General features: G+C 40.1%; 1 protein-coding gene across 2 annotated transcripts in view; it reads right to left on the reverse strand.

Annotated features, from left to right (window-relative positions):
* TIAM2 (TIAM Rac1 associated GEF 2) overlaps nucleotides 1-12,347 on the reverse strand; it is a 143,979-nt gene that overhangs the window by 2,034 nt on the left and 129,598 nt on the right. For both annotated transcript variants that reach the window (XM_075498947.1, XM_075498946.1), the window contains exons 16-25: nucleotides 10,862-11,041; nucleotides 9,273-9,341; nucleotides 8,765-8,890; nucleotides 7,458-7,566; nucleotides 6,698-6,877; nucleotides 5,136-5,254; nucleotides 3,851-3,959; nucleotides 2,047-2,105; nucleotides 1,082-1,187; nucleotides 223-310 (exon numbers count right to left, since the gene is read on the reverse strand). In XM_075498947.1, the coding sequence (XP_075355062.1) occupies nucleotides 223-310; nucleotides 1,082-1,187; nucleotides 2,047-2,105; nucleotides 3,851-3,959; nucleotides 5,136-5,254; nucleotides 6,698-6,877; nucleotides 7,458-7,566; nucleotides 8,765-8,890; nucleotides 9,273-9,341; nucleotides 10,862-11,041 (1,145 nt within the window). The remainder of the gene's footprint in view (nucleotides 1-222; nucleotides 311-1,081; nucleotides 1,188-2,046; nucleotides 2,106-3,850; nucleotides 3,960-5,135; nucleotides 5,255-6,697; nucleotides 6,878-7,457; nucleotides 7,567-8,764; nucleotides 8,891-9,272; nucleotides 9,342-10,861; nucleotides 11,042-12,347) is intronic.

The following is a 12,347-nucleotide window of genomic DNA, read 5'->3' on the forward strand; positions in this document are numbered from 1 at the left end:
ATCATACGTCTGTGCAGATTTCTGATGTCAGATCACTGTGCCAAATTCACTCCCATTTCAAATTGTTATACTTTATGGAGTTAAACACTGGTGTAGTGCCTGGATTCAAAGAGTGCGAGCTGCATTAGAAGTGGTGACGCAAAGGCCACGCAGGGGAAAAATCCTTTATTTTTTTAATTCCATTATGTGATTTGTCAAATACAACCTCCATGTAAAGCTTACCTGCTGCACAACTGAAAAATTGTTTCTGGCCTGCCTTCTAGTTCTGACTTTGTGTGAATCAGTTCCCAGATACAGCTGTTCTCTGTTCCTGTGCATGGAAGGAAACATTATTTTTGTATATACTTCACAAAACTTTCAGCATTAGAAAGACCGGGGCAGAGCTCCTCTGCTCCTGAAGGCAGTGTTACAACATAGGCATGGGTGGATCCACAGAAGATCTCACCCAAGGTGGAACCCAAAGAACTCCGCTATTGCAGCAGCCTGGCTAGTGCTGCCTTTGAAAACTCAACCTTCTCTCTTGGAGAGTTGCTTTCCCCCATTCTTAATGCTTCTTGCTGCCTTCCAGCCTTAGAAGGCCTTCTCCCAGGCGCACAAAGGCTTTATTTGCTGTAAACGCCTAGTGACACTTTACAGAAGACATAGAACTGCATAGGATCATAAAGATCATCTCAAAGGGAAAACAAAAACACAGCTCTCTACTGCTACAAATTACTCAGTCAACTTTCCCACATTGCAAAAACAGCAAGGGTCAGCACACGCACAGCATAAGGGTGTCACCAGGATGTCAACTATGGTAAATCACCTTCCTGTTCCTGGTATCTTGTCATTGGGGATTTCCATTCTGTCATTCCTTCACATCACGTTACATCTTACTGAACTCACAGAAAAAGCCAACATACCAAATGAAGAGTCTGTTAATGTATCAAGCCTGTACCCCCTGAGTGTAGAGACAACAGTAGATACTATTTTCTCTGCACCTGCCTGTTTCCAGAGGCTTCAGAAAGACATATGGAAGAAGCAGTATTACAGAATCCCAGAAAAGTGTTCACTCCTAAAGTATTCAGTGCAAGGGAATTACCTGCTGTGTTCCCCAGTCGAACTTGAAGAGCAGATAAAGGAATCAGCCAACGAAATTTAAATGGATCCAAGTCACCATAATTATGTGCAGCACGAACATTAGTAGGCTGCAAAAAGAAAAACAACATGGGTATTTCTAAGTAGTAAAGTAAAAGTGGGGGGTTTTTGTGTTACTCTAGAAGACCTGCCTCTGAAGAGAAACTAAATTCATTAGACTTTTTCCTTCAGTACCCTAATACGTGCTTGTAAATATAGTTGAAATGGTGATAGACATAACCTTTGGAATTTGTAATTGCTTCAACTTTTAAAAGCACTTGTTTTTAATGGATAAAAATAATACTTTGCATATAAGTACTACTAGGGAACAAGTTTCCCATGAAGGAACCTGCAGACTGTTGATTAGCAGAATACATTAATCAGGTAGCTGGAGCCCCTCCATCTGTTATGATAAGCATGGTGCAGTACTTCACCACTGGTACTCGGGATATACAACTTGCTACTTGACTTCAGCATTCCAGTTTTGTAAATGGGGACAGATGAGGTTATGTTTAGAATGCCTCCTTTTCCTTTTCTTTTCATTTCCTTTTCCTTTCCTTTTCCTTTCCTTGTGGTCAAGGGTCTGTAAACAGAGGTCTTTAATCTACATGCCACGTTAAGGTAGGCCATCACAAATGCCATCTGGAAGAATTAATGATTCCTACATAGCAACATTTCATATTCCACCTGACGGAACTAACATAGGGCTCACACAGAGAAGATGCTGCTGCTTAGTAAATAACAAAAAATATTTATTGCTACACAGATATTGAGCACTTGTTTTAGCTGTGATAGCTAGAATTCCAGTCTAGCGAGGGAAGGTAGTGTTTCACCACAATCACTCCCCCTTCAACACCGGTATGGTCCATCTCACACTGCAGTAGGATCCTGTGCATAAACATCCACCACCTCCGCTGATACCAGACTTACCATTTTCTTTTTCAGTTTGTGGTTCTCCTTATACACCAGTATTACAGCCCTCTTAAAAACTAAAAAAGAAAGAAAACCAGGAAAACTGTTAATTACAGGTGTAATATTCAATGAAAATACTATCTTGGAGAAGCTGATGATTGTAGTCACAGGAATGTGAACGATGAGATAAGCAAACTGACTGGAAAGCACCTGCCATTAAGATGCACCACCATTAAGATGACAACCGGGCTTTTCATCCTACACTTGTTCATGCAATTGCAGTATTTTTTCCTCAGATTTTGTTCTGAACATTTAGGATTAAGCCATTCTGTACCTTTATTCTGAAACTACCAGCAGCCTGTCTCCTGGTACATGAAGCAGTCTTCACATAAACAAATACAGCAGATGTAAGTTAGATGTAAAGGTTCAGATTTTCTTTTTGTAATTGGTGGATGTTTTCAAGTGGAGTGAAGGGCCTATAGCAAGAGAGGGCTGTGAAAAAGGACACTAAGTCTGTTCTTCCTGCAGTTCAGCATTTGTTTAGTTGGAAACTCAAACATCTCAGTTCCTACTTTTCCATTTGCAGGAATTCTCTGGCTTCCACAACATCCGACTGGAGTGGCTCACTAACGTTATCTAATCTTTCAGCCTCCAGAGAGGCAGGGACATGTTCTCTCTCATCTGTAAGGAGGAACAGAAACATGGGAGCATTGAAGCTGCAGCTGAACTAAGGGATGGCTCTGCAGAGCAATCCTGGATCCCAGATCGAACTCGAGGGCAGTATGGCTCTATCCCTGCTCATGCATCCACGTTTCCTTCCAGTGGAAGAGGAGAGAGAGGCAATGGTATGCAGTTGGGTCTCATCCCTACATGAAGCCAGAATGCAGCCATAGTGAGAGCACAGCATTTACCCCAGAGCTTGGCAGTTTCCCTCAGTTCCACATATTAGGTGCATTTTCTAAGCTGCCCACATAGGGTTTGAAGTGAGAATAAGACTCGGTTTCCCAAGCGGCACATGAGTAGTTTGCCATTCATTCATACATGTCCTGCTGGGAAGTGTCTGGCGTACGTGGATCACTGAGAAGCTCCTCCAGGGAACCTGGGAGGTAGCTCCTGTTTGTTCTTCTGTTAGAAACATCCCCTCCCCTAACCCGTCATGCTTCCTGGAGAAGGATTACATGACAGCCCTGAGAAAGAGAAACTTGTCTCTCATCAATCTGACTTGTTCTGTAGGTGTTTATCCAATGACATTTTAAAGACATATTTTTTAAAGAAACGGACAAGTGCCTGAGATGTTTCACTCGAAGATTTAATTAATTAGGGAATTCTTAAATGATTAATTGTAGATATATACTATTAAATAAAACTCTTGGTTGTGTGCTCTCATTTCCACATTCATTTCTCAGGTTAAAATAATCTGGATGGGCATTTTGATGCAGTAGCTGTAAAGCAGAGGTTAGCCTAAATTCCCAAGAGTAGAATAAATCACCATTTTCCTACCAGCCTCCTTTCAAAGCTTGGTTTAGCAGATTGTTCTAAAGAGTATACTGTCTCTTGAAAATCACTAATTTCCGTAGTTTACGTATAGGCACCAAAGCAGCTGAGGTTGGCTCACAAAGCAAATAGCAACAGCAAACAAACAAATGGAAATTTTTCACTTCTCATTTTATGAAATATAACTGTATTTTTTCAGATGTAAGTCTACCCTAGATACCACATGGCTACACAGAGAAAGGAGATGGTGGCTTCCATCTTCGGAGAAGATTTAATGTGGTAGTCTTTAGACTTGAAAGAGCAGAGAGTCATTAAGGAAGACACTTACCAAAGACTGTAAGTTCAAGGTCTTTTCTTGCTTTGCCCAGTGATGGGAAAGGATTCAGCCAGGAAACTGTAGAGTGCATCAGAAGTTCTCCCATTGAAAGCTCTGTCACCTGTATTAAATTATAACAGTAGATAATATAAATAAATAGTATAAATATATACATCAGTGCTGCAATCCACATTTGTGAGTAAAACATTAAGGAGTACACATCAATAACTTTAAGGATCTATGTTTTCTGTATTTACTGTATGTACAGAGAGAAAGGCAGAAAGATCTGCACTACGGCAGGAATAGTGTGAGTAATCCCCTTTTTAAAATAGGTAACAACTATAAAAAGTAATAGCCCCTAGGTTATGGAAGCTGGATAGACGTTCTTACTATTAATAACTTAGAAGAATATTAAGCTGATCTGATGATCTGTCACTTACATATAGCCACTTGTGAACTGGCTGATGTATTAGCTGTAAGTATCTTTAATTTCTATAGAGTAATTAGTATTAATGACACTGCCAATGGCAGAATTAATGGAGGTCTTGTACTCTGAGGCTGCTTTCTTCTGTGGGACACAACATAACACTGTGAAGAATCTCCCAGGCTGTCAAGTTTTGTTTCCCCTTAAATGATGGAAAACCAGGTAGCCAATGGGGGCGATGTGGCTTTTACTAGGAGGAAATAAAACAACCGAGCTGGCATTTCTCATATCTGATCTTCACCTTTACGGATTTGATCTGCTTAGTAATCGTTTGATGTAAATAGCTAAGTTGAGACCTTGCTGCCCCAGTTCTGGGAGATGTGTGCACACAGTCTGTTTAACTAATGGTTTTTGCTCTGACAAATACCCGTGGCTGCCTCAGTGCTGGAAGCGTAGAGAATGAGAATAACAGACCTTAATGTGAAATCCCTCAAATTGCCATTTTCATTTATACGGGTGAAAAAATATCTTAAGAACTCTATAGCATAAAATCTGAATGCCTTGGGGCATGGATAATCTCTGCAACATTTGAGAAGAGGAGGATTTTTTCTACTGAGAATTATGCCTACTCCTGCTTGCAATTCCTGTCGGTCCAGAAGGCGGCTCTGGCAGCTGTCTGAAAATTTTACCGTAACCTACTGACAAAAAGAAACTTGACAGGCAGATATGAAACAGAAGTCAAAATATTAAAGGAGAATGGAGGAAGCCCAGCACAAATAAGTTCCCAAAATTACCTCAGGAGGAGATAAAACACCCAATGGCAAGCAGGATAATGCTTCAGGAGTGAATAAAACGTGTTGTTCCTTCTCTTACCTCCTTCTCTGTTCCACTTTGATCGGCAACCAGTTGGTCAAAGACAGTGCCATAATCTTCATATATCTTCTGCATCTCATTGATGTGACTTGCTACTTTTTCCATTGCCTTCAGCGCTTCTATAAGGTTTAAAAATTTCATAGACAGCTATGTAATTCAATTGTATTTTCTAAGCATGACATTTTTTATTGAATTCCACTTGAGGAAGGCAAAATGACACAGTGTTCCCAAGGTTTGGTGAACAGAATTCTAGCTTTGTATCAGTAGCTTTCTCATAGCACAGTAGAAGGTACGCTTCCTGATCAGAGTAAGTGAAAAATGCTCATCTGGTGTCTTAAGTGCCTGAAAAGGCTGCAATAAGCATTCCAGTGATAAGCCCCCAGATGCATGAATATTCCTATCAACACGATAGTAAACACAGTTAGGTTTTGCATCTTGTATGCATAGGGCCACTAGGATCTCTAGAGTAATCTGCACCCGTACTAGGATAAGTCATCTGATGAGCTTTAATAGAAACAAATTGCATTGGCTCACCACAGAAAGACAAAGAAATAAGTGCTAGGTTGTACAAGTTCCTCGTGGATTGTATCCCTCCAATTAAATGCTGGTGGCCAGGTTTTGTTTACATTTTGTTTTCTAAGCAAGAACGACACTATTTAATGTGTCTAATTAAATGTCTAGACTATTAAATGTCTAATGCAACATTTCATTAGGCTTTTGTGTTAATTCAGAAAGGAGCTGGAGAAGGGTGCTTAGTTTCTCCAGTACTTCCAGCTTTTAACGGTGCAGCCTTTTAGAAGTTTGGCATCCATCCTGACCTGCAAGCAAGTCACCCCCAGCTTGGTTGCAAGGGAACAGTATTAGAAGCTCCCTTTGAAGTCAGTAGCAGCCTCACGACTTTTTGCTGACAATGTATTTTGCCTGAATCTATTTTGTTAAAATGACCATCATTCCATAAAATAAATCTCTAGGCTTTCATCCATCAGGTGCTGACAGACCTGAACTGGAATTTGCCAGGGTGAAGTCCCAAGCGTCTGAGCCTAGAAAAGCAATCAACTAATATATGTCAGACAGACAAGTCCTTCTGCGTGGGAAGACTGCAAAGCTTTGACACAGATCTCTTCTACACAAGCGAGAGTCGCAGCCAAACCTCAAACAACTAAAATTTCCTTCTGTGGCGCTCTTAAACTTTGACACATTTCAAGAACTGAATAATAACCACAAGATGGAGTTTTGGTCAGTGTTTCCCAAACGGGGGAAAAAAAGGCAACACTATGACCTGACATGCTCCTGTGCAAGAATTGAGGAGAAAGACCCCCATCCTATTTGCCATGGCAACACCTGGGTATATCTACTGCTCAAAGAGACTTGGACATACCAAGTAGGACTTCTTGCTAAAAGCACGAAAAAGCTACTTGTTATTTTTAAGGAGAGGGAGGGAATTCTCTCTAGGTTTTGACAAGTTCTGTGCTATCTACCAGAACGGCTATCTGCATCTTCTGAAAGGGCTGGAAATAAAACTTAACTCATATTCATTCCTGTAGAAGAAAGGAAGAAGTTACCTGTCAAATGATAGTGCTCCTCACTCTCGTTGTCTGTCAGAGACACCAGCTCTTTTAAAAGCAGAGGATATTTCAGCACTCGCTGAACGGGCTTTATGAGATACGACTCCAATGTAGAAGAGTGTTGCTTTGTGGGATTTCGAGCATCCAGAAAGGCCTTAAAGGCACTGTCTGTTTTGGCTAGATGTAAACAATAGAGTTGGTCAGTTGAACATGGAAGTCAATAGAAGCTACAATAATTTGAAAGCACAGAATTACAACTTGTAACCAGCACCAAAAGCCTTACCCTTTTCAATAGATGGTTTACAAAGTAGTTTACACTATTCATTTCATAATAATTTCCTGCATTTAATAACATACATAAGGGCTAAGAGAGCAATTATATCAAGGTGAGATTATTCCTCAAAGTAATTTTTCCACTGCACTGCAGTGGATGGCAGAGAAAGTAATTCCTAACTTATTCTACAATTTGTTGCTGCTTTTTGGAGCATGACCTGGATCTGCAGACAGCTCAAACTTGTGGAAGATGTTTCTGTAGCTATTCAGGCTACTGCCTGGATGTTACAAAAGGAATCTTATCCCTTCAGTCCTATACCATACTTCAGCAGAACCGCAGATCTTAACCTATTCCTATCGGAAGACACCCGATTAGTCCTTGCTTTGTACCTATATTCTCTGCAAGTTGACAAGATTTGTTACGGTAGTTGACTGCAGTTTGAATTCATGCAAATGAATTACAATAATGAAGACAATAAATTACCTCTCTCGAGAACTTTCTGAACTTTGATGTGGTTTGCACAGAAGCCACTGTACAGTTTAAAGTGGTCAGCATAATACAGAAAGGAGCCTCCAAGGGAAAACAGCAATTTCTGAAATCAACACAATCAAAATATTAATTCATTACTAGAATCTGAACTAAAAGTTGAGGCACATAATCACACCACTGAGCCTCTGTGTTATCTGCTATCTTTCTACAAATATCCTATTTTTATATATTTTTATATATATATATATATATATATATATAAACGTGAATATACTAGTAGTAGTAGCTCTGTGATGTTTCTGTATTTGGGGTGTAGAGTTCAGCCTATTTAGGCAAAGCCTGCGATTTTCTCTGTTCTCCCTGAGCAGGTAACACCACTGCAGCCATTCTGCCTTACTGCATCTGTCAGGCAGCACAGGAACAAAAATCAACAATGTAACGGGGTATGTTTTGCTGGGAAAAAACATGAGCAAAAGGAAGCAAGGCCAGAAGGGACAGCGTAAAACAAACACAGAGGATTGCTTTCCAACTGTTTTCCTTCTTTCAGGCAGGTGGTAATTACAGGGCACTTCTGATGTTCTTGGATGAAGGGGCGGCTGGGAAGATGTGGGAGGGACTGAATCACAAGGGAGATGTTTTTAGAAAAATGCTTCCCAAAGCAAAGATAAGAAAGAGGAGTAGTGAGGGAGGAGGAGGGTGAGGAGGAGGAGAGCAGCCCTCTCCCCTCTTTTTAATCAATGTTTGCTCCACAAAAGGCAGCAAGTGTCCAGGAGACCTGCCAGCAGGTCTGTGACCGGTCCTGTGACAGTGACTCTATTGCCAGGGACCCTGCTTCCTCCGGCTGGGGCAGGTGCTGGGTGGTGCCACTGTGACACAGCCTACGGCCATTTACACTTCACAGGTCCTCTTCTTGGAGCAACTCATGTGGCATTTAACAGGAAAAGCTCCCAGTTTGTAGCAGGTGAACTGGGCACAGCGGGGAGGAGCACAAGGCAGGGCAGGATTCAGCACAGTGACAATAACCTTTCTACAAAGGAGTTCTGCATCAGAAGCGTCGCTAGTTTATAGCGCACTCAAATTCTACTCTGCATCTTCCATGTTGTGTCTTCTGCCATGGGAAAGGGGATGATAAAACCATGGAAAAATAGCACTTATCTTTCACTGCTGAATAGGTGTCATAATCCAAAGTAAAGCTTCAAACATAAAAGCAACCATATGAAACTTAAATACGAGTTCTTAAAGCCAGATTTCCACAAACATTTCCAGGCACACGGCAAGGCATTAAACAACCAAATCTTTACCCGGAACTGGGATGGTGTTTCCAGTGTATTAAAATCTGAGGAAGAAGATATTCCATCTTCAAGGGTCTCCAAAAACACCTTCTGGAAATCCAGCATTTCTGGCAGACTGCCGAACAAGGACTCCATCTGTGAAAAACATCAGGCTATGACGTGCAGAAGTCCATGCATCTAACTGTGGTCTTGTGAAAACAGCCCACCAAGGAGATGTGACATGCAAAGAGGTGGCAAAGGCCAATAACGTCTTCGTTAATACTTTTCAAATGAGTTTTATAAAAAAATCCTTACAAAAAAGCAAAGATTTCTTAGCAGTTAAGTCAGAAGAACGATTACCCTTTTAAAAAAAAAAAAGAAGTGACGCATGCACCAGACAGAAAGGCACTGACTGACAACTCCTATTGTTACCTTCATTGTTTGCTTTTTCTGTCGTGCTCTCAGCAATGAAAAACCCAAGTGCCAAGGTCTTAACCCGTAAAAGAATGAAAAGTACATCTTTCAGTTATTCCCTCACCTCATCCTGGGTAAGGAAGGTTTCATTTTGAAGGGGCTCCAAGTATAGCTCGAAGAGGCAGCTCAAGTCCTGCAAGAAAGAGAATTCATTCACTTTTTATGTAACAGTTTGAAATTGTTCTTTATGCAACAACTGTGGGATAGGGGTAATTTTTGGGAATGAACTAGAGATACAATTCCTTTTCTGTAACAAAATCACCTGCGTGTTGTTAGCACTACAGTGATCACTAAATTAGACGCAAATTGATTTCAGTGTAATGTTTTTGTTTCATCCTTAAGGCTTTACAGCTTGATTATAACAAATTATATTTTAGCATAGCATGAGGAGAAAATGTTACAGATGATGGCTTTCTAAAGAGTCCGTCTATATGAACAGCATCAAATGTTTTAATCACGTATGTTAGATAAACCAGATAAATAGCCACTCATTTAAACATCAGTAGTAATATTCAGAAGGACATGTAACATTTTAAAATCCTATTAGTTATTGAAGTGTTCAGTTATGTTGTCAGGGGGGATGTGATCAAGGGCTTTTTCAGTCACTTCTTCAAAGAATCGGTACCACTTTTGAAGACTTACTATCCTACACCAAAGCATGACGGCAGGGCTGGGGCCCACTGCAGGGCTCTCCGACCCTGAGAAAAGAAACAGCAGAAATTCTTATGGAGAAGGAATAACGAGCACCTCCCTGAGCATGCTGTAACGAGTATGTGCAACCTGCCAGGATTTTGCCTGGTGCAAAATTTCACACATCCGTGGCCTCCATGGTCATGCCTTTCTTCAAGTGATTCCTCTATAAGAAACATCAGCTGGACGTACATGGGGGTCCGTGTTCTGTAAGGCTTCCTCAAGCTTTACAGCGTATGGCCGTATTAGCATATCGGCAGATGTACTAACAACAACAGACTGAAAGCGTTTTCTCTTCTTTTCCATATACATTAGTGCAACAAGTACTCATATCTGTAAGTATGTGTTTTGAAATCAAGTAGATGATTTCTCCTTGCCACAGGTCAATGGAATCAATGCTTTCATGTTTCTTTTGGCATCCAGTCACATGAATTTGTGGTTTATAAAAAGAAGAGACATATATCTAACAAATTATGGACTAATCAGTCAAAGGAGAAATAACGTATGTGTGATGCTACAACCAACTGGAGTTGTGCCTTTTAGCTTTGCTGATTCAAAAATAATTACGCACTATTTTCCACAATTAAACTTTTTTTCTAATTTGTAGGAGAATCTATTCTGTTCTTCTACCAGATTTATTTTCATTTTGAAAACTATAGAAACATCCCCTGGAAAACCCCAATGTTCAAATATTGCAGGTATCTACTCCCCACAAATTACCACTCTCCAATATAAATACAAATTGACTGCAACTAAAGCTACTAGACCAAATCCTAGAGCCTCTGGTACAGGAGCAAGCCCACTGAAAACAACAGGAACAATTAGATAAGCGGACTTTGTAGGTTGTGGCCATTGTAAAGGGCTGATTATATAAAAGTAAACATGAAATATGTTAAGACCATCCACAAATCACAGTCAACCTCAAAAAGAAGGCTGTAGCTAGCCAGATTTTTTTTTTTTTACCTTGACGTAAGATTTCTCAGTGTCCATAAGTTCTTGGATGACTTTCCTCAATCTATCTGCATCAGAAAGGTGGCGAGCCAGTGGCCGTGGAGGTGGATCCTGATTGTCCTTCTGTCCTTCCATACCGCTTGCCTGGACTTCTTGGAAGTTTCGGCACAATGCACTGATTTGCTCTGCGCTCTGTTAAATGAGAAGAAAGAGACAAGTGCCAATGTTTTAGAATACAAGCTGTATTACAATTATTTTTAAACGCCTCAAATTTTGCTCTTGTTCCAAATTTGGGGGCCAGAGCATGCCATTGATTTTTGTCAAATATGTATCCTGATAGCTTTGAACAGCTTGAATTTATAGCAGATCCAGATCACAGCAGTAAAATGAAATGGAAATTTTCTAGTGATTTTCCAGTGCAAATTATTTTCAGTCTTCAGATACAAGCTCGTGGGATGCAAAAGATGAGAGCACTCAGATATATCATATACTTTGATTCTTATGACACTAGCATCACACTGTTTTCCATCTCTCTTACTTTGCAACACTCACTGCATCAAAATAGAAAGAATTAGTAGATAAAGATCTTTTAAGCATCCAGAATAACCGTTTTATTTGGCATCTGCTACCTATATTGTGTTGTGTGTTTTTTTCAGACAACAAGACTTGGAGCTGAGGGTTCAGATTCCAGTGTCCTGGGTTGTCAAAAGGATGTTTAGATGCTTTCTCTCCAAGGAGACAACTACATATCACGATTTTTTGCTTTCAAAAACAGCGAATGGAAACCTAAATCTTTGAGATTCTTTAGAAGAATGATAAACATGAAAAAAAAAAAAAACCAGAAAATTTTCAAGCAAGGTAGGAATTGGAGATGGAACAACAACAGTAATCTTATAAGGCAAAGATGGAAGAGAAAGAGATTTTTGTGACACTATGAAATGGTTGTGTAGCTTGCTCTTGCATGACCACCATTAATATCCAAGAGCAACTTTTGCAGGCAATAATCTTTAATGCTTAATTTGAAAATTATTCCACTGTTCTCTTTCTTATATGACGTTTTACTGAAAGCTAGAATATCGCTACCATTACCCAATTCTACCTTAACAGCTGTCGGTATCCACCTCTTTATACTAAATGAAACAATTCTTCTCCAGTGCTTCTGTCACTAAAATTAATTAGTGTTTTGGAAATAAATCACAACTTAATTTAGCAAATGGGGGGTGGGGTGGGGTGTATTTTAAAGCAACTTCTAAATAGCTGAATGCCAAAGTACTTGAGTTTTGTTTTCTTTGTTTCTGATGTCAGAAAGTTTTGTATTCGTATCAGAACGACTCGGATTTTATGCTCTCTACAGCTCAAGGTGCGTGTGGGCAGCTTGATTTACATCAACCTGATGCCTGATCAAGGACACTAGATCAAGGATATGAGACAGCCTATTGAAAGCGAGTCATAAACATCATCATTAGGCAAAGTTTTACAAGAAGGAGTTGGAAGTCCT

The sequence above is a fragment of the Mycteria americana genome, chromosome 3, assembly GCF_035582795.1.
Source record: "Mycteria americana isolate JAX WOST 10 ecotype Jacksonville Zoo and Gardens chromosome 3, USCA_MyAme_1.0, whole genome shotgun sequence".
Lineage (NCBI taxonomy): Eukaryota > Metazoa > Chordata > Aves > Ciconiiformes > Ciconiidae > Mycteria > Mycteria americana.